This window comes from Anabas testudineus, chromosome 6 (assembly GCF_900324465.2).
Source record: "Anabas testudineus chromosome 6, fAnaTes1.2, whole genome shotgun sequence".
Taxonomy (NCBI): Eukaryota; Metazoa; Chordata; class Actinopteri; order Anabantiformes; family Anabantidae; genus Anabas; species Anabas testudineus.
Window position 1 is genome coordinate 12148100 of NC_046615.1, and position 22836 is coordinate 12170935.

Below are 22836 nucleotides of genomic sequence, written 5' to 3' on the forward strand. Positions count from 1 at the left end.
TTATTTCAGTGTATTGTACAAGTTAGAACGTGTTCAAAAAAAGTCTGAGCATGTACTTTGACTACACAGCTTACGCCTATTGGATTTGTTCAATTAGCGATGTGTGACGGCTAATGGGGCCTGACAGGGATTAGCTATCAAACATCGAGTGTTCGCCTTGTGAAGATTAACCCATATCCTTTTACACACTTGTGCCAGCATGCACAGGTAAACACACACTCAAAGGAGAATGTCTCCGCATATCTTTAGGGCTCCTGGGATGAAAACAATCGTCTGGCTCCACGAGAAATGTTTTGGTTTGTGCAGACATGTGAGTGATTTTCATTGTCAGCAGCAGGGGAGTGTTTGAAACCTAAACTTTGCCTCAGGAGAAAAAGGTTAAACAGGGAGTGCACACACCCTGAGAGACAGTCCAGGTCACATTCAGTCTTCAGAGTATTTAAATGTTTAAATATGGTATTTGAACATGCATTCACATTAGTGAACTGACACATTGAGACAGTCTTTTTGTCAAAATAAGCAGTGTATATGGAAATATGAATCTCATCACCAGTGGGTGAACAGATCTGCAGTTCTGTGAATGGATGTGACCACTGGATGTCAGCAGAGATGTGGTTAAAAAAGATGACCTGATGGGAAGTGGTGTATAGATAGCAGTTGGTTTGTACGACTGTCTCATCTGAACATCTGTTTTTCCAGGGCGTGTGAGCTTGTTACTTGAAATGATAACTTAGCTGAACTTCAAGTCAAGAACACCTCACCACACAAACCTGTTGTAGGTTTGAATTACTCCATGTATAGCTGGGTAGCTTGAGAATTTGGCTCCAGGGATGAATGCATCTCGTGTAATTTTGTATTATTAAACTTATACTGAAACGTAACAAGTAACATGTTATTAAATACATACACACAGTGGAGTAAAGGGATGGCGTTTGTATCTGAAATGTAGAGACATCATGAGAGAAATAGCATAAATGGAAATATTATACTTAACTATACTTAACCGAAGCTTCTGAATCGGAATCTCTAGTTTTTACTTCTGTATCAGAGTCCTGAATCAGCCCTGAGTAAGGAAGTGCCAAATCAGACAAACAGGGTGTGTATCAGAAGCGCAGGTAGCAAGGTATTATGAGAAAACCTTTGTGTTTATTACTAACTTACATGAGTCCTGGACAGTGTATCATTTGGTATGTGGACAAAAATTAAATCACCCTCAACAATAGATATAATCACCAGCTGTATGAAAAACAATCTGGAAGCAGGGTGATGAGAAACTGTCCAGCCTTCTCCGTCCATTAGAAACACCTAGATGTAAATAATCTCACCAAAAACTCATATATTAATACATGTCTGTTGTTCTGCGTAGTCAATTTCTTATTGCTCTTGAAGTTCTGAAATAACAAACACAGCACGGACGAGCGGGGACAACAACAAAAGGAAAAAAGCCAAATGTAGTGGAGACAGAGGAGAGGGGGGGTTGAACACTGTGGGATGCACACTGGGCCTGTTTCCAAAGCAGTGAAACTTGACTACATTGTGTTTACTCCCGCCCCTCTTTCTGTGCACACACACACATACAGACACTCATCACACATGGCTCCTCTCCAGTCTCCAGACCAGGTTTTAGCTGATTACCAAAAACAAGGGTCTTTGAGGAATCAACACCACTGAGTAATGCTGGGTGGAGATAGTTTTCCCTGACAAAAAGAGGGAAAACAGGAGAAGAAAAGTCCTCCCTCATAGCTGTCCTTCTGGGACTAGAAACTGAACGAGGTAGAGACGAGAGCCCGTGACCTCACACACACACACACACACACACAGCACACCTGAACTTTTTTTGCATGCATTTTTCTTTTACCTCTCACTCATCAGAAAGCTGGGATAGTACATTGTTTCAAACAAACTATCAGAGTCTCTCAATTATCTGCCTTTCAAATTGTCGAGTGAAAGTGTGGAGTAGACATGGCCCCCGGGGGGAAATGTAAGTGTGTGACTGCAGAGGAGTGACGCCCTGCCGGCATCCAGATGTGAGGAACGGGGAAATCTTGAGCACACGGTCCACTGTCCTTGGCACTAGGTTAAGTTAAAAGGACGGGGAATATCACTCTGTTCGTGTGAGATATTTGGACTTTAATCTAGGCTGCACAATTTTTTGGAGGATGGAAAGTGGCAAACTGAGGACCCTCATGCTACTGGAGATACATTTGCTCTGGGTCTTTGCACTGTCTGTGCAGGGGCACTCTGGTGCAGATCACAAGAATGGTGAGTTTGCAGTTGTTAAGTGTGCACATATGTATTTTTCTTTTCTTATCTTGTCTTTTAAATAACATTGCATTTATTTTTAGATAACTTAATGACGAGGTCATTTTAACCCCTTCATATACAGCTTTCTTGTGAGCAATTTAATTTGTCATAATGCATTATTTAATGTCATAAAGTATGTTTTGTTCCATAGGTACCAGTTACATTTAGTGGTGTTGAACTAGCAAGGAGCATAAATACTTTAGAGCTTGAGTAAGTGTTCTTAGTTAGTGGAGGATAAAAAATCAATTTCTTCTAAACTTTCACTTTAAGCTTTTAGCAGTGAAGAGCTATCTCCACATTACCAGTTGCATGCTGTGTTGTGTTAACTGATAGGCAGATAGACCACAATAGCCTGTAGTGCTGTGTTTGAGGTCACCGTGGCAGCACAATGTGACGAGTTGATGAGTGGTTTTATTCTGACAGACAGACTCGCACTCATCATAACGCAGAAACCACAGCGTCCTCCTCCTCGAGTATGATTTAACACAGTGTGGATGTGTGTCACAAGTCTGATTCTCGGCCTTATCTCTGTTCTAGTGATTGACCTTCTGGCAGCTTTGAACATGTCCCACCATAGAAGTGGTGTTACCAGACTGCAGAGTTCTGAAAGTGTTATATATCGAATACGTCCCAGAGCACCTTACCTGACTCTGCCTCCAGAATATTCACACGTCTTGTCCACCAGCATTCAAAGTAGCATGGGCGTGCATTTGGTGGGCCGCCAGTCATCGGGCTCCAGTGCCACTCTTTTTTCTCTCTCCTCCGCATCCTCAACAATTCTCCAAATCATCTCCTCCACCCTCAATAACACTCTGAGTTTGGACCATCAACCCAGAGGATTAGCTCGGGGATTCGCCCGCATTCACTTCCCCAGAAAAAACCCATTCTCCGGGGAGGAGTGGGTACAGTTGGCTGTGAGCATGGAGCCTGACAGGCTGACATTTTTTGTAGACTGTCAAGAGGCTGTTGTTGTCCCCATAAAAAGCGAAGAGAGGATCAACCTGGATCTGCCTCAAGATGTTGTTGTCACTATTGCCGGCACACCAGGAACGAAAGACAGCAAATTTAGTGTGAGTTTCTTGCACATGTACTGCACATCTGTCCATACACAACAACTTGAGGCATCAACTTTACTATTCAGTTATTTTTTACTGTAAGTTACAATTACATATTTAACGTGCATTATGCAATAAAATAAATTACAGTATTTATATTATTTACAAATGCAGGGGCATTTGAAGGCAGCTGCAATTTCAGTGAAAGCATATCTAAGGCGCCCATGGCTCTGCAATGGTGTTACAGGTAAAGAAACATTTAACATCAAAGTTAAGTGTAACTTATTACTTTTTCTAAATAGGAGGATAAACTATTTTTATGCACTATTAATATGCTTTAAACATTTAAAAGCTCAGTGCTGTAATAGTTTTGTGCATACATGCTCATGTGTATCAATGTGTTTGCATATAGTTGTTCATCCATCTGTTAATAATAGTATTTTGTGTGGGTTTGACATGGAGTGTGTCTTTGCAGTACATTGGACGCCTGGAGTGTCATTTCCTCTCATTTCCTTTTGCTTCATTCCTTCTCTCCTTTACTGACCCTGAAAATATATTTTTAATTCTTTTGTGCTGGGACAGCTGTAAAACTAGTAAAACACGGATAACATTTTTTGCAAGCCCTCAGATATTCCTGTCTTTATCACATCCTAGCGGGACCACCATGGTTGCGTTAGATCATATCTTTCAGCCCATAGGCAGAATGTCCCCCAAATGGTTTTTCTATTATTCTGCACTGGGGGTCTAAATTTTTTCCAGGATGTTTGTTTAGGCTCCAAACTTTTTGCCTCTGTCTTCTCCCACCAACTTCCTTTTTCCACTTCTAGATGACCTGCCTGCGTCTCAGTACACAGGCGCTCCAAGCCCAGATTCTCAGAGTGAGAGCAGTCAAAGGCTCCAGCACCCCGGCTTCACCAGTAAGCCTCAAAGCAGTCATAGACCAACAGACCAAACAAAACATCATCCACATGATGTTCAGAGTGACCAACTGCAGAGAGGCGTCGTCCTGGGGCCTCCAGGATCTCCCCAAGGGGTAAAATCTGTTTCAGAAGCTCAGCAAGATGACAGGCTGAATAACCTGGAGAAGAGGCTGGATGAGCTCACTCGTATGCTGGACATGGTCAAAGCTCAGGTAGCTACAGCATTTGACTTAGCATACAGTAACAACAATAATATGATGTAACATGACATGAGATATTGCTAATGTAGGTGTTTTTTCTGTTTAATAACAGAATGTAGATTTACAATCACGAGTAAAATACCTTGAGGGATGTGAGTGTGTGAAGCAGCGATGTGTTTGGGAGGGACATGAAGTGGACGATGGCCAGCACTGGCAGACTGACATAAACACTGTGTGTACTTGCACATCTGGAAAGGTTACATGCCAAACTAACATCAGAGGTAAAGATCTCTTATTTTCTTTTATTTATTTATTTGTCAAGTCAGCAATCTAAAACACATTCAACTGGTGTTGAAGCACAGTAGCTAGTGCAGATGGATGTCCCTGTACCAGACCTGTTTGTCTTGCCCCTGTCAAACCAGGGGTTTATGTTTCATCTTGACTTTTAACTCTGTGGGGGTTCACTGCTCCTACTCTTCAGACACCAAAGGAGAAGTGTGTCAAAGACGGCTCAGACAGGTATATTTGACTTGGATAGAGGATTAGCGTAGGTCCGTGGAGTGATGCATCTTTTTGTTTCCATCTACGGGTTGAAACCACCAGATATCAACAAAAACAAATTTAATGCTGTTCTATTAAGTATCCTTTTATTCACGATGAATCAGATGAATACTATATATACTGTAGCATATACTGTAGCCCCCTTAAAACAAATTGTATCCAGATGGGGCACCTGTGTATCACCACTAATGTAAAACACAGGTGGCCCAGCAGCACACCGTCCCCTCTCACTCCCCTATAACAACTCTCTATAAGTCACTGTCTGCCTTTTGGTCCATCACTCCTTAATTGTTTCTGCATGGAGCCCAGAAGACCCCAATGGCACTATTGATATACTGTACATTCACTGACTCACACTCCCACACACACTTTGATCTCATGCATGCTTGGCTCACTGGAGGAAATGCCTGTTGGCTTCTAGCACAGTAGGCAGCCTCACTATCCTCCCTCTCACCATGGGATTATTGGTCTCTCTCACACACAAGCACATTGGCTCTGTCCTTCAGACAGTCATCATTAAAATAATTATCTCCTGAAATGTCCAAGCTAAGCTAAAATAATATTCAAACAATGTAAACAACTTTTTCACTAGCGAAATAACAGATACATAGTGAGGGAGACTGTGTGCTGATGTGTTTTGTGTAGAGTCATGTGAAAAACTGGTACCCTGACCAGTTTTCATCTCCTTTTTTCGCAAGGAGTAAATGTCTTGCAGTGTTAATAGACTTTCTGGTGGTAGTCTTTAACAGCTGCAGGCACATCTGGTTATGGTTATGGACCATAAAACATAGTGTATGAGCGTGAGCACATGCATATTACATTAGAACCATGCTGTTCTGTCATTAGTGGAGAAAGAGCCGAGCCAAATGTTCCCCAGTGAAAGAAATAGAGATGTGCACTGATACAGAAGGTAGAAGACAAGGCCAGTTGTAATAGTCAAACTTTACACAAACATGTTTACTCTTTTCTTAATTAAAGTATGAGTGCACTTGTATATGTGGAAGCTTAAAAGTGTGTTTGCACTGAAGATCTTGTCTCATCATCAGGGTGTGAGGTGGATGGTACCATTCATAATGTGTCCTACAGTACTCTAGATGGCTGTCAGACATGTACATGCAAGGTGCGTATTCGATGCACACCTATACTAACACACACTCACAAAAGCATCTTTAAGCCCAAACAACGCCTAAACATTTTTCTGTTCATACCTCTGCATCCTTCCTTTGGTCACAGAGTGGTAACAGGGAGTGCTCTCCCCTGCCCTGTCCGACACTTGACTGCATACAGACGGAAACATTACCTGGGGACTGTTGCCAGCAATGCAGAGGTAAGGATGCAGATGAAAAATTGTGCTGTATAAAACGTTTACTGTGCCTTAGACCTGCACCGGTTACAATGTAGAGACCAGTGAAATACCAGTATTGTGCATGGTGTGTACTACACCACATTGTGCTTGTTTTGGAAAGAAGGGCATTATATGTTTAGTCCTTTGTTAAAACAAATTGTTAATAATCATTAGAAAACCCTTTTGCAATTGTGTTTTGGTTTGATTACAGGCACAAAATGTCCAGAAACAAAGAACTTTATTCCGAAACTTGCCAACATCCCTGGTGCACAACTAAGCAAAGGGACAAATACATTAGAGTGTGTAGTTTGCAGGCACCAAGCGTTCCTCCAGCCTCTTTGTTTTCGAGTCTGTTATTGAACTCACAACTAGTGGCCACAAAAAGACCACGTTATTGCTTCTTTAATCAGCAGGACAGTTTTCAGATGTGCTAACATAATAGGGTTTTCTAGTGGTCAGCAACAGGTGGGCTTTGAATTGTTAAACTTGCTTTAGCAAACACAATGTCCCATTAGAACACAGGGCCTCAACATTGAAAGATAACTATATACGGCTGAAGGTTTTATCATACAGACAACTTTCTCTCTGTATTGTAGTGTTGGACCACTTAACTTCTTATGATGTTGGTAAAGTGAACTTATTTAACTTGTTTGCAGGCTGCATCCACTCTGGTGTCAGATATGATCACAGAGCTAAGTGGAGACCGGTAGAGAGTCCCTGTGATATCTGCCAGTGTGTGGTGGGTCTGACACTGTCTACTTAGGTTTGCACGTTTCTTATCATCTTGATCTGTCGAGATACTTATCACTCTTTTCTGTAGGAGGGTCATGTCCATTGTGAGACGGAGCAGTGTCACACCCCCTGTAAAAACCCAGCTCCTCCAGCAGCCAACACCTGCTGTCCAGTTTGTCAGGGTGGGTTTTTTCATTCATTTACTATGATGGGTACTTTTTGTGTGTGCTCAGTTGAATACAGATATATAGTGTGTGCTCATTTGTGTCTTCTAGGCTGCGGTGTGAATGGTCACAACTTTCCTAATGGAGCTGTGATTCCCACTGGAGACAGCTGTCTAGAGTGTACATGTGTGGTATGTTACCACACGTTAAATTACCAAAGCTTAGTCTTAAGAAGTTAATCAGAAAATCATTTTATTCTCAGGTAGTGAATGACTGTGTTTGTTTTTTCCAGAATGGAAATGTGACTTGCTCTCCCCTTCCTTGTCCTGCCTTGTCTTGTCAAAACCCTGTTCATCATGGAGGAGACTGTTGCCCACGGTACTAAACCTGTGTAATCTCATCTATATCACTTTGAAGCCTGCATTACTCCATCTCATTTGATTCTTATTCGTTCTGATTTTTATGTTTTGTTGATGTGACCTGCAGGTGTGAGCACTGTGAGTATGAGTCCAGGGTGTATACAGATGGACAGAGGTTCTCCTCCAGGAGGGATCCCTGCCTTCACTGTCATTGTTCTGTGAGTACACTCTTGAAAAGTTATGTGGTAATGTGAACTTCATGTTACTGGACTTACCGTATGATGTGTTTACAAGGTTTACAAGAGACATTAAACTCTTTTTGTCTACATACATGTTAGGCAGGTGAAGTGTCTTGTGAACGTATGGATGCATCATGTCCCACCACACGCTGTAGTCATCCCGCAAAACGCACAGGAGACTGTTGCCCCACATGTGATGGTCAGTGTTTTTTTTTTATGTACTCTATCTATGTTTTTCAGTCTGCTTTCGTCAATGTCAGCAAACATAATCACAGTTTGTATTTGTTCCTACAGAATGTGAGTATGATAAGAGGGTGTATTCTGATGGCAAAGTGTTCAGTCCTGCTGGAAGTGGACCCTGCCTGCAGTGCAGCTGTAAGGTAAGTCCCTATTGTGTATTCAGGACCTGTCTTCAGCATTTCACAAGCATTTAACGGTTTCTTCACTGTTTAAATTGACATAAAAACAGTTTATTAGAAATGTTACATTGCATGGATATTATGTGTTTTAGGGTGGAAATGTAATTTGCCGCAAAGAGAGGTGCCCTCCTGTCCATTGCTCCAACCCTATTAGAGATGCACATCTCTGCTGCCCAGTCTGCAAAGGTAAACATCTACACGTGTAACACACATGCAGGTGCAGCTTATCGGGATATACAGTATAAATATATATTTTTACAGCTTCACTATTCTTACTGTAGCATGTGTGTTGGAGGAAGTGGAATATGAAGAAGGCTCTAGTTGGCAACCCGAGGGTCCCTGCTCCAGCTGCACCTGTGTGAATGGAGAGATCTCGTGTTCGCACACACAATGCCCCCCCACCGAGTGCCTGCACCCGACCAAGATCACTGGTAAGTAAGTGTGTCTGAGATTTATTTATTATTATTATTATTTATTTATATTATTTTATTTCATCTTAGGTTCCTGTTGTGCGGTGTGTGAAAGCTGCACCTTTAACCACCGTATCTATAGCAATGGACAGAGGTTTATAAACCCTGACCAGCACTGCCACATCTGCATCTGTCAGGTGAGCATGTGTCCACTTATATCACACTGTATTGTTCATCTTCAATCTTATTAAAAGAGCCTCCCTTCTCCACAGCACGGCACTGTAGCATGTGAGAGAAGAACATGTCCTCCACTCAACTGTACAAACTCATACACCCCACCTGGAGAGTGCTGTCCTAAATGTCCAGGTACACAGTTTCAGGAACAGATTTGGAATCGAGGCAGCAACTAAACTCTTTAATTTGATTTATTTTTCACACCTTTCCAGATTGCTCCTTTGAAAACCATGTGTTTGTGGATGGAGAAGCTTTTCCCAATCCTTTGAGTGTCTGTGAGGAATGTAGGTGTGTGAGTGGCAGAATTGACTGCCATCAAGCACAATGTCCACATCCCCATTGCAGTGCACCTCTACCAGGAACATGCTGTCAGAACAACTGCAATGGTGAGAAAAATAACCAGTAATATAAATACATTTTACAAGCGAGCTCTCATAAATATACAATATACCTCCACACTAGGCTGCAGCTATGCTGGGAAGGAGTATCCCAATGGGCAGGAGTTTCCACATCCTACGGACAAATGCAGGACATGCAGCTGCATAGTAAGAATAATGAGCGTGACAGTATGACTAACCCTGCTGTGTGAACACCTGTGGTCATAGGTTTGTATTTCAATCTGTGGTGTTTTTAATAGAATGGGAACGTCCAATGTTTGATGAAGAGGTGTCCACCACTGCGATGCTCCAACCCAAATGTGGTGCCAGCAGACTGCTGTCCCCAGTGTCCTGGTAAGGATGTGCAAGAGAGAAAAACCCAAAAGGAGTTGTAGAGAAGATACAGGGGGAGAGATGGGCAGCAAAGATACAATGTGAGCATCTGTTAAGATTCAGTGTGAAGCAGTGTGATACATGAGGTGTGAAAGAGACAGGTGCACCTGCTCCTGAGTATTGCTGCTCTAAAAGCATCAGGGGTTAGTTATTATTGCTTGTCCCACTGACTCAATGTCATTTATGAGCCACGCTGTTGACTTTTTCATAATGTTCCCTCAGCTCCTCCATCCGACTGTGTGTATGAACAACGCCCCTACAGACACACGGAGCGTTTCTACCACCCGTCTGACAACTGTCGATTGTGTGCCTGTACTAATGGGACAGTTCACTGTCAGCACAAGCCCTGCCCCTTCACCTCGTGCTCTCACCCAATCACGCAGGAGTGCTGCCGTTCCTGTGAAGGTACAACTCAAGGTTAACCCAAAGACAAAGCAGCCTGTAAAGCCGCACATTTAGTCTCAATATGTTCTCTACATCTAATTGTATCTTGCAGGCTGTTTACATGAGGGTCAGGAGAGAGCTAATGGGGAGACATGGAATGATGCGTCAGACCCGTGTGCCAAATGTGTTTGCCGCGAGGGCTCTGTTCACTGTGCGATCACACACTGTCCACCCACCAGCTGTAACTACCCAGTTCAGAGACAGTGCTGCATGTCCTGTGATGGTGAGTGAAAATCTTCACAGCAACATGACCTTTCGGAAAGAAATGTCTCAATATGCCTGCTGACCTCAACTGCTTCGATTGGAAACCACTCTCTCATTTTCAGGCTGCATGTTTCACGGTAAGGAATATCCTGATGGCACTGAGTTTCGCAATGACCACGACCCCTGTGGTGTGTGTCTCTGTCATGGAGGAGAGGTCACGTGCAGCAAAGTGCCTTGTTATGGAGGCTGTACCCACCCTTTCAAGCCACCTGGACAATGCTGTGGCGAATGTGAACGTACGTAAAGGGGGAATCAAACTCTTCCCCACATTTCTAGTTCAGGCTGTGTTTATTATTCCCATAATGACAAAATAACCAAATACACCTGTTTTTTATAGGCTGTTTCTATAACAGTGCAGTTCTCACCAATGGGGAATCGATCCCTGACCCAGGGAACCCCTGCTCCGAATGCACCTGCCAGGTAGCATCAACACACAGACAGTTATGCAAACACACTCCTGCTGGTTCCTCATTTTAAGACAACATGTCATGCTTCTTCTTCTACAGAGCGGTTCAGTGCAATGTGTGAAGAAGTCGTGTCCTGCAGCTCTTTGCCCACACCCAGTCACCAACGCATGTGGCTGTCCTGTCTGTGATGGTATTCAAGCACTGCACATGTTGCAGTTAATTTCTCTGCGTAGTGTGTAAATAATGAACATTTTATTATGTGTGTATAGGTTGTCAATTCCAAGGTGTGACTTATGCTGATGGACAGATCCGTCCAGGAGGAGAGAGAGGGTGTCAGGACTGCACATGCTCAGTGAGTGGGAGAAGCATTAAACATCGAGTCAGTGACTCAGTGCAATGGCAAAGCCATGGTTGATCTGTGATGATCTCTTCTTTCACAGAGAGGAGAAGTGGTGTGTGCTCGGCGACGATGCCCCGCTGTGTCATGTCCACACCCAGGTCTGGGAGATTGTGAATGTGGAGTGTGTGACGGATGCAACTTTCATGGACGAAACTGCTTTAATGGAGAGAGGTTCCCACACCCAACAGACCACTGTCAGCTGTGCTCCTGTCTGGTACAACACATACATTGCTTTTTGAGATCTGAGCGTTAACGGCTGCCAACAATCACAATTTAGTGAGTTGTTTGGAGACCCAAACAAACAGGGTGGCTTCACTACCCTTCGGTCATGTGGACATAACACCTCTAGCTTAAACAGTGTTTTACTTACAAATGATTCATAAACAATAATATGTCTGTAAAACTGAAAACGTTAAAATGAGCATTTGATTTTAGTTTCTATTTTTCTTGCCGAAATAAACATTTGTTTATCTTCGAGGACTATTCAGTAACCTAATCAGACTCGAAATGTGTCTTCATGCGTAGAATGGTGGGGTGGTGTGTGCACGTGTATCCTGTCCAGGAGTTGCCTGTGTGCGCACAGTGACCCGTCCAGGGGAGTGCTGCCCCGTCTGCACAGGCAGTTGTCTTCTTCAGGGGACTGAGTATCAGTCTGGCTCCACCTTTACTTTACCATCTGATCCCTGTTCCTCATGCTCCTGTCTGGTCAGTATGATCATTCTCTCATCAATACTATCCTTCATACTGTTCTCTTTTTCCACACTTCATCCTTTTTCATGCCCTCCCTCTGACCAGAATGAGGTGGTGAACTGTCAAAAGAGGCCCTGTCCAGTCCAGTGCTCTCATCCAGTCCCTTCAGAAACCTGTTGCCCCATCTGTGACTCCTGTCTGTATGAGGGTGTGGTGCACTCTCACAGTCACACCTTCACAGCCTCCTCCAACCCCTGCCAGCGCTGCACATGTGTCAGAGGCACCATCACCTGTGTTCCACTTGTCTGTCCACCAACACCATGTGCTCGACCCATTATCAAGCCAGGACAGTGTTGTCCAGAGTGCACAGGTACTTTTTATATATTTTTTAAGACAACAGGGAGATGAAACCTCGAGGGAATTAATTCAAGCACAGAAACAGTTTTTGTAGTATAGGTAATATTGAGACAATATAAGAGGTTATCTGCAAAATGTTCTTAATTTCTCTTTGTCCTTTTTAATCCTAATTATATATTAATACAAAAATGCCTAAAATCATTAATGAGAGAAGCCATTTGTGTCTTTTGTTTGTCTCTGGTCTTAGTGTGTGTGCTGGATGGACAAGAGTTTAGTGATGGACAGTCTTGGACCCTGAGTTCAAACCACTGTTCCACTTGCACCTGCCAGGTCTGACATCTATTTAACATCTCATTGAATTTCCCTCCAATGTTTGCACCCTACCTCATATTTATGTGCTGAATCTGTCTGAGTCTTGCAGGCAGGTGAGGTCAAATGTGCGTCTCGTCAGTGTCCCAGTCTGCCATGTATGCATCAGGTGACCGATCCGGGAGCCTGTTGTCCTCGTTGTAGAGGTAAATAGACCCATAAGAATTACAATCACATGGGGGAATAGATTTACCAGTAATATGATTGTCTATCTCAGGTTGTGTGTATGAAGCAGAAGAGCATATAGAGGGCAGCAGCTGGTTCGCAGACTCTACTCCTTGTATGACCTGTATGTGTGTGGATGGGGTGACTACCTGCTCTGAAGTACACTGTCTATCTCCCTGTATAAACTTCATTAGCGTGCCTGGGGAGTGCTGCCCTATGTGTGCAGGTAAGCCAATGAGTGTCTAAATCACATTAACTGCACATTTCATATTAGAAGTCACATTTCATAACCTTTTATGAATGTTTTAAATAGACTGTGTATTTGAGGGCAGAGTGTACGGCCCAGGGGACAGTTTCAATCCAGCTGATGACCCCTGCCAGATATGCACATGTGAGGTATGGGACACATAACACCTGATGTCAATTGTGTGTCTGTTTTATGTTGAACTTAACTTTGTGGCAGAAATATTTTCATTTTTAGTTGACTTGTATTAGTTTTGTAGATTCGTCTTTTAACCATGCAGCATCTAAGACCAAAACAGATATGTTTCAATAGAAAGAATACAGATGCTGTAGTGAAAGTAGTAATAGAAATAGAAGTTGTATTAACTATATAACTATAATCCTACATGTTTTTATGCCAGGTGATGCCAGATGGAGAACAGCACCTGAGGTGTTACCGAAAACAGTGTCCCAGTCTGGTTGACTGTCCTAAAAGCAACATCTTGTTTGCTGGACCAGACTCCTGCTGTCCTGTCTGTGCACGTCAGTACTAAACTGTGTTTTTTCTAATCTACAGTATTGTATAGTCTGCTGTTAACTCTGACAGATATCTAGAATATATGTGTATGCGTGTGTGTTATTTGTGTGTGTTTAGAGCCTCTTAGTAACTGCACCGCCACACTGATTGGGAACGAAGTGTTGGCCACAGATGACCCCTGTTTTACCTGCCATTGCAAGGTACCAGACAAAAATTATTATGGTCATTAAGTGATATGAAGTTTGTTCTGCAAACAGGAAAGTGAGTGAAAGAGCAAAATATTTACAAATTACTGACAGCTTCCTGTGGAGTCTGTCAAACACTGAGGTCTGACATCTCAGCACTTTGACATCTGTTTACTGTAAACTACAATCAACATACTAATAAATGATTGTCTGCAGTGAAGTGAGTCTGTATCTGTGTTGTAGGACCTGACCTGGACTTGTGTACACCAAATGTGCCTCCCACTCACTTGCCCTCTTAATGAACAGTTCACTCCTCCAGACTCGTGCTGCCCTGTGTGTAAAGGTGAGGTTAGGACCAGCATTTCTTCCACTGTTGATTTCATCTTAAACCACAATTCAAGTATTAACATGTCCTAACATGGCTTTTGCTGTGTTTCATACAGAATGTGTGATTGAGGGTCAGAAGAGAGTGGCCAACGGCAGCTTCTGGAAGGACAGCGACGACGACTGTGTCGCGTGCACATGTAATGTGAGTTGTACAGGAACACTCCTCACGCATAGCCTCAAGTAATTATATATAACATTAATTCACGCACCACTTTCCAGAACAAGATTTCCTTTAGAAAATAAGATATTGCACAGACTTGAATGTAAAAGAGAGAAAATTTGAATGGCTCAGCTGGACACAGGAAAAGACGAATATTGATAGAATTTATTTTTTGTAAGTTTTATTTTTAAGTGTATTTTTCCTTTATTCTTTCTTATTAATACACTGTTGACTGAAACAGTGCGCTGTACAGTATATATGCAATAATATTTTCACTTCTATGATGCATTTATATGACACACTTTTACTTCTTGTGTTCACATGAGGAATTAATTCTACTGTCAAAAGTTGTGAGATCGTTTAAACATCTCCTCTGTTCTTTCTTTATGTCTCTCTAGTCGGGCTACGTTGAATGCAACATTGAAGAGTGTTTACCTGTGCTCTGTCTGAACGGCTGGAAACAAGTAAAGCTTCCTGGGAAATGCTGCTATGAATGCCAAGGTATTACTGCCAGCATCACTAACTGCAGTTTTTGCCCAACATGTTTGTCATGTATGTTTATTTCTGTGTTTGTGTGTGTTATAGACTCAGTCGGCTCGTGTTCGTACCTGGGAACAGTTTATCACAGCAATGAACAGTGGGAAGTGGATGAGTGCACCAGCTGTACGTGTGTACATGGAGACGTACACTGTCACAGTGAACGCTGCCCTCCCATCACCTGCTCAACCGTCAGTATCACAAACAAACACAAAGTGTTAGCAACCTACAGTAGCCCTTTAGTCTGTGGAGACGTCAAATACCTGACATCTCTCATCATCATTTTGACACTGCAGACACTGCCCTCCCACTGGAGTTCATCACTTACCCAGTCAGTGAAGCCAATCTGTGTGTATGTGTGTTTGTTCTCAGGATGAGATGCCGGCAGTTGTCCCAGGTTTGTGCTGTCCTCATTGCCTGCCTCGTCCAGCCACCTGCATTGCCTTCGGCGACCCTCATTATCGCACGTTCGACGGCCGCATGCTGCACTTCCAAGGAACGTGCACGTATGTCCTAGCGCAGGACTGTGAGGGTGGAGACTTCAGGTGAGACAGTCATCATGTTAAAGGATGCAAACACATTTTCATTAACAGTTTTGCCTCTTAAATCTATCAAAAGAATCAGTCCGAGAGACTGGGTCTTACAAATGTGTGATCTTCGAAGAAAGAAGCAGATTGAAGTTTTTATGTTTTTGTCAATAAAGTAAAAAAAATGCTAGTGTGTCAGTAAACTTCAGCTTTATTCCCTGTTTCATGACTTCTCTTTGTGCAGTATTCATGCAACTAATGACGATCGTGGACGTAACGGAGTATCCTGGACCAAAGAGGTGACTGTGTTTATAGGAGACGTCACGGTGCAGCTGCTCCAGAACTGGGTTGTGAAGGTCTGTGTGTTTTAAGTCCTGCAAATGATTGTGTACAGTCTCATTTATGTTATACGTCCCACTCAGCCACTCCTGCTGTCTTCAGGTCAATGGTGAAGCTGTGACTTTGCCGTTCCTCAGAGAACCCTACGTCTATATAGAACGTCAAACCAACATCATCTTACTGAACACCAACATTGGCCTGAAGGTGCGGTCTTTCCCCTTTCTTTCTCCCTTTGTATAAAATGGGATTTGATATACTGTCTAAATGCACCCACTGGTCCATATTAAGGTGCTTTGGAGCGGTCGATCACACCTGGAAGTGAGTGTGCCCGGCTCCTATAAGAGCCACACCTGTGGTCTCTGTGGAAACTTCAACAACTACCACCAGGATGACCTCCGAATGCCCAGTGGACAACTTAGCCTATCAGAGTCTGACTTTGGCAACAGCTGGAAGGTAAAGCCAATGGACATAAAGCCTGACTGTCGTATGAAAACAAGTATTTCAACTGCTCATGCATAAAAACTGTCACCTTAGGTCCGAAATAGCAGCAATTCCCTCTCATCCTGTCGACCGGGTGAGGATGTTGACCCCTGTAAGGACGCAGGCTACCAGGCCAAGAAGCAGGCCAACGCTCGCTGTAAGGTCCTGAAGTCTTCCGTCTTTAAGCCCTGCCATCGTGTGGTGCCTCCTGAATCATGGTACGGAGCATGCGTGTACGATCTCTGTGCCTGCGGGGCTAATACTGACGAGTGTCTCTGTGAAACACTGGAGGCCTATGCAGGTCAGTGCAGAGAGGCCGGAGTTGTCCTGCACTGGAGGAGCCCATCACTGTGTGGTGAGTGACACTGGACAACACAGACATGTTAGCAGCTGATTATTATGCTGTTATTACACATTGTTGCAGTCTTGTCACAAAGTTGTCTTTTTTCTTTTCTCTGCTGCTGTATTTCACAGCTGTGGGCTGTCCAGCGGAGAGGGGCTTTGTGTTTGATGAATGTGGTCCCCCGTGTCCCGTAACCTGCTTTAATGTGGACGTACCCCTCGGTGTGATAGAGAGCCACTGCTTCAAGCCCTGTGTCCCGGGCTGTCAGTGTCCTGCTGGTCTGGTTTTACACAACAACTACTGCATACAGCGAGAAAAGTGCCCCAAGATAATTCATGGAAACTCTTCATAATGCGTGAACTGCTTGTTTTCGAACAGACATTAAATTTGAATGCACACATGCCACCTCTAATAAATCTTCTGTTGCTGTGGCTAAAGAATAAATTTGAACTGTAAAAACATCCCTTTTGCTGAACTGAATTCTACATATCGACTGAAGTGATCCACTAATAACTATTTCACTAATCGTGAAATACATACATGTGTTTTAAAACAGTTTATATTGTGTATGAAAAGGCAGCACTGAATATTTCGACTCCTTTTACACATTTATGAAACATTTTATTTGAAAAACTGTATTATTCGCAGCGAAAAAGGATTTGTTTACTGTACAGGTTTATTTCAGCACTGACTGACTGTTTATACAGTAAGTACATAATCTCAGGTATTTTTTGTCTCCAGTTTGTCTAAATAAACAAAATTGTAACAAATAATTGCAGTATTGCATTTGCTGTTGTGTTGACACATCAGTCTGGACAATATTTTAGTGAATGTACAACAGACCAACTGAAACTTTTTACATGTTTGGATCATTTGAGATTGAATTTATTTTATTTCTGATCATTTCTTACCACCAGCGACTGCTTATGAACTCAACTGATTACACTGTATGAGAACAGCCAGGAGACGAGTCTCTTCATGATTTGTACCAATTTCAAGGTTCTTTACAGAAGCCACGCTGGCTTATTTATGGACTGGGATGTACAAACTTTCACTAGTAGTCGTTTACTGGTGTCATGTGGTCATGGATCCCATTTCACTTCACTGCGTCTCACTCTGACAGATACACTGTCACTTTTGTTGCTTGGTAACATGATCCAGCTGTTGTCCAGAGGACAGCTGTAACCATAGTAATGGCCTGTATTATTCACAACCCACAGAGGTGAAAACATGGAGCAGGTAAGCTGTTTTGATGTTGTGTGACAATTGCATTAACCACAACTAATGTCCATGTTTTCTTCTCAGGATTTTATTGCCGGTCTGTACCAATCTGTGGGGATGTCTGTCGGAGCAGAGTTTTCCTCTGAAGCTATGAGTCGCCTGTACTGCAAAGTGTTTCAGGTTCCCTCTAACACGAGTGAAGCACAGGCGGCTATGAAGAAGGTAACAGCTCGGACACGTTTGAAACTGCAGCCCTAAACGAAGCAGCTTCATAATAAAACAGCGTCACGTATCTGTGTCTGTTTCAGATTGCAGGAGGCGACAATAGCTGGTCGTGTGTTGGTGAAAATGTGTTTGATGTTCTCTTAGAAATGGAAAGGGAGAGGGAAAAGAAGGAGCAGGTACAATTTAGTCTATCTTTATAAAAATATCTAAAAAAATAATAATAGCACAATAGTTTTTACTTTGCTACTAATAATACTGGGTACTGTTGTTATCTTCAGCTGTACTGGGACCTGCAGCTGCTAAGTGTTGGAAATCCCAATAATCTCAATGTGATGGACAAGTCAGGAAACACTGATCACCCTGATCTGAATTACCTGAACCAAAGCACAAACCAGAATACTTTTGCGAATCCTTACGACCAATCAGATACAGCTTCATCACAGTCGTGTGTAGTTGCCTCAGACAGTTTACAGGTATGTGTTTTCGGTGTAACAGATTCTCTCCCACATGGAGGCAGACGCTCTGTTCATCAATAATTGCCCCTCTTTTATGTGCCACACTCAGATGGAGAGATTTTTAGGGAAAAAAGAGCTCTGTGGGAGTGTGAAGAGACTGAAGAAAGCAGCCAGGAAGTGCTGGGCCAGGTGAGCATGTCAAGTTTTGGCCTGTGAGTCTACAGAGAAATACTTCTTTAAATTATGTTTATTATGAAATCAGGTTTGGTTTATGTGATTAAGGTTATATCTGTAATAGAGCAGTAGTAAAGAATAACTTATATGTGATAAGTATCATTTAAAGAGGTTATTGTATACAATCACACTTGAGGATAAATCTGTTATTTATACTGTCAAATATCCCATAGATCCACTGTCTCTGGATATTTACAGTACAAATTGCAATACTGCACCTTTTAATTTAGTTGTAAATCACTAAATTATCTGATTATTTTTAAAATTTTCATGTAACAAGTTACCAGTCACACAATGAAGTGCTTATTCACAATGATTATGATAATGATGTGTTTACATGTACCTTCTCAGACTGGCATCAGAGGGTGTACAAAGCATATTGCCCTCTACCTGGCAGGGCAAAAGGCTAGGGGTCAAAGTTCAAGCATGGGGCTGTGTCTCCTTGTCAGATGTCCTCCTTATGGTGGAAGTGAAGTATGATGTCGTGACCCACTTGCTTTGTTCAGAAATGCTTCAGGAGCATTACAGTAAGAAAACTGCTGCATCTCTTGGCGTATCTTATTCAGCTTTATGGTCCAGACGCTTCACATTTCTTCTATTCTTCCTCTTCTTCATTTGCCGATTCCTCAGCTGCAAGTGTCTGGGAAGCTTTGCCACCATGGCAACAACACAAGGAACACGAGGAGCTGGAGGATCTTGCAGAGGAGGTTTTGGCGTCAGATGACATGCTTCGCTTGGCTGAGCTGCCAGGAGCGTTTAGGATATACAGGTAATACATACGAACCAAGATTGTTCAGGCAAATTTAAGAATAAATTAAGCTAAAACACGTAGGGAAACATCTTAAATTTGATCATTTTAAACATTACAACCAGCTGTAATATTAGTTCAATACATCTCACACAACAGAACAATAGTAAAATAAGTTTCCTTCAGGGTTTGTCTCAGTGCATCTTTTAGAAACCACTCCGAGTCCAGGGAACAGTCCTGGTCTGCCAGCTCTCTCCTGTATGAGTTAAACGCATCTCGTCAACAAGAGAGGGACACACTGACAGTCCTGGGAAAGCGGTAAATACTGTCTATATGTATCAGGTTCAGATAAAACAAAGTTAAGTTGCTTGGAGTGTGCCACTGTTTTAACTTTGACATTACAGGCTGGACAGAGACAGCATGAGACTGCTGTGTCTACACCTCAGGTTGGCGACGCTCAGAGCTCAGAGAGAAAAAACGTCATACACTGCTCTCCTGGCAGCCAGGCAATCCTGGGAGACATGGTAAGCCAACAAACACTAACAAAGATTAACATGTACTTAATATCGTCAGATTTCATTTTAGCTGAATACCGTCCGTGCCTCATCTGTTTGTTCAGGCCGCATGTTAATGGTCAGTGCAGGACGGAGCAGGCTGCTCTGTGGCTACAGGGAGAAGAACAACAACAAAATGAAGACTTGATCTCAGTATCGCCACAGCAGGTGCCGTAATGAACCAATTCTGATACATATGCAGTGTTGTGTGTCATAATATTGCTCTCAAATTCTAGATAATATATTGTTTTTTTAATGGCAAAGGTACACTATACACTGTAGTAGTATTACTGCAGTAGAACATAACATTTGTCCCACTCCCAGCACTCAGTGCTGCAGCTACTGGTGCTGAGTCAGGAGCAGGAAAGAAAGCACCTGGTCAGGTTGGTACATGGGATTTCCCAGGAGGATTTGCAAAGAGCAGCTTGCACAGTTCCTCCAAAGGAAGGTGAATCAATACTTTCTTTTTGCTGTGTTTGTCAAAATCCTTTTTCTTTTCTTTCTTTCTTCATTGTTATATTCCTTCCTTCTTGTTTCCTGAACAGACAGTAATGAGCAAGCTGCATTAAGACATGTGTGCGTAAAAAGGCTGACGCAAATCCACGCCAGCCTGCAGACACACGAGACCCAGGCTCCATTAGAGCAGCCCCACATGAGCAGTAAACCAGAAATGTGGTCCCACCACCAGCTGGAAGACTATGTCCTGCTCCTCTTGACCCATTTGCTGGAGCTTCAGGATGTCCAAGCATCTGAGTTGCTTCCACAGCTGATGGACATGGTGAGCCCAGACAATGACGACAGTCGATCCAAAGATTTCACAACATTGCATTTCTTAAATGAGACTGTTAAAATGATGTATCTGTCTATCAGAGTGGACAGCATCTCCAAGTTCTGCAAGCCAAGTATGTCTCTGAACTTCAAGCACAGAGCTACACCAACCTGCTCCAGATCCTGATGTCAGACGGCCCTTCACCTAATTCAGGCTCTAAACTCTCTCCTTGTCCAAACCTGACCGAGGAAATCACAATTCAGTCCTGCTGCACTGGACCAGTAGAACAACAAAACAGAAGCGATGGGCCAGTTGAAGCGCTGGCGTCCAATTCAGCCAGAGTCCAAGCTGCTAACGGAACCAACAAGGACGATGTCTGTACAGGTAGTTCAAACACAGCCAAACATCATGCTCTTAACAACTTTAAGATTCATATACTTGACATTCTGCGCAGGTTGTGGAGCTGTCATGGAAGAGCTGCCATACCTGGAGATCTTTTGTGTCTCGGATGCAACAAGTGACACTCATCAGAATATTGCTACACATAAAGGAACCCAACAGGATGAAGAGGGCAGCACAACAAGTGCCCAGAGCTACGAGAAACAGGGGTCATTGATCACCCTTGCCTGGAGCAAACCACCAGATGGTGACACTGACTATGATGTAGAGTCTGCAGATGGTTACACAGGAAAGAGCCTGGACAGTGAGAGCGGCGTGGAGACGCGGGTCCAATCCAGTGACATGAGCAGCACGGCTAGACAGACGCAGTGTGACGAGACGTCTGGAGAAAGCCAGGATGAAGAGGCCGGTTCCACAGTTCACCGTGATGCTCAGTCTGCAGACCAACAGTGCAGCACAGAGAGACAGGTGCTGTTACCCTGTGCATGTACAACAGATCGTAGGACTGCTGTTACACTGTATCATCTGTCTGATTTTTCACATTTATACTCTCATTAGTTGACCTTGGAAGACAGGTTAATGGTTGATCAACCACAAGCTGTGTCTGAAGGTGATCTACAAATGGATACCGTGCAGGCTGTAGGACCACATCCCTTGGTCGACCCTCCTGAGATCAAACCACAGACTGATGACATCTGCTCTGGACTAGGTAGCGAGACAACGGACGCTGGCAGGGTTGGAGTTGAGGTGGAAACGAGTTCCACTGCATTACAGTCAGAGCAGTGGAACCTGAGAGGACCTGATGCCATTAATGCTGAAGACCAGAAGTGCAATTCACAAATCAACGTACGTCTTTTTCTGACCCAGAGATCCCTTATAATGCACATGATGATATAGTTTTATTCAGCAGTTTTTGTTTTAAAGGCAGACTGTGAACTCGCAGAGAAGGGGGCACTGAGGGAATCCACTCTGATGGAGACAGAGCGAGTGAGAGAACCAGTATCAGCAATGGAGAGAGAAAGAACAATGCGCAACCTGGTGGACATGCAAAAAAAGGTCGAACAGAGACAGCAGAGAGACAGAGAGCGACAGCTGTTGAGGGTGAGAGAGAGTCAGACAGAGGGGCTATTTCTCTTGCAATGAACTTAATATTAATATATAAGTGGAAGACAGTCTGACAGTTATTGTCTTTTAGGTTCAGGAGCGCCTGTCAATCATCCAGAACAGAAAGGCAGAGGAAGATCTGCTCGGCCTGAAACACACAGACAGACTGAAGCACCTCACACAAGATCTACCACAGGTAACGACTTTAGGATATCTGAACCTTTATTTCTGATTAATATTACATAACCACCATTAAGCCTACGAATTGTTTTTTAGGAGGACAAAAACCAGCAGAAAAGCGTGGTCCGAGAGCGACTGGAGCAGCTGAGAAGAGAACGCTCTTATGTCATGCAGTCCAAACGAGACAGGTCAATGTCACCAGGTTTAAAGGTAACAAAAACCACTAAATCAATACTAACCATCATCCCGTCCCTTCCATTTTTTTTTATAATTTAGGAATACTGCAGGGTTTAAGGAACTCCTGGGTCCAGTAACACTCCACAGCAGAGAAACTGAAGATGGAACAGACTGAGATACGTCAGCTGCGTCAGTTCTGAACACAACTGTCTTCATTAAATATCCCAGTAAATGTGCAGTTTGC

At 43.2% G+C, this 22836-nt stretch overlaps 2 protein-coding genes across 2 annotated transcripts; both read left to right on the forward strand.

Moving 5' to 3' along the window:
• The first annotated feature begins 1625 nt into the window (after window positions 1-1625).
• kcp (kielin cysteine rich BMP regulator) lies at window positions 1626-17297 on the forward strand. Its single transcript, XM_026366381.1, has 46 exons — window positions 1626-2262; window positions 2842-3374; window positions 3534-3606; window positions 4187-4491; window positions 4592-4760; window positions 6087-6160; window positions 6274-6367; window positions 7042-7124; window positions 7206-7299; window positions 7393-7472; window positions 7574-7659; window positions 7768-7858; window positions 7979-8078; window positions 8174-8259; window positions 8391-8484; window positions 8580-8729; window positions 8799-8905; window positions 8981-9074; window positions 9155-9328; window positions 9405-9487; window positions 9580-9673; window positions 9935-10117; window positions 10209-10379; window positions 10483-10656; window positions 10758-10840; window positions 10927-11017; window positions 11097-11179; window positions 11268-11441; window positions 11753-11932; window positions 12023-12287; window positions 12522-12604; window positions 12696-12789; window positions 12861-13034; window positions 13122-13204; window positions 13453-13573; window positions 13686-13768; window positions 13997-14096; window positions 14197-14282; window positions 14699-14801; window positions 14886-15028; window positions 15210-15382; window positions 15609-15720; window positions 15806-15907; window positions 15992-16156; window positions 16238-16538; window positions 16658-17297. The coding sequence occupies exons 1-46, from the start codon at window positions 2160-2162 to the stop codon at window positions 16876-16878; spliced, it is 6315 nt and encodes a 2104-aa protein (XP_026222166.1). The 5' UTR covers window positions 1626-2159; the 3' UTR covers window positions 16879-17297.
• Window positions 17298-21200: 3903 nt separating this feature from the next.
• Window positions 21201-22829, forward strand: LOC113165686. The gene is made up of 6 exons (XM_026365381.1): window positions 21201-21599; window positions 21690-21977; window positions 22056-22232; window positions 22327-22431; window positions 22512-22603; window positions 22692-22829. Exons 1-6 carry the CDS (start codon window positions 21201-21203, stop codon window positions 22765-22767), a joined length of 1137 nt encoding a protein of 378 aa, XP_026221166.1. The 3' UTR covers window positions 22768-22829.
• Window positions 22830-22836: the final 7 nt, after the last annotated feature.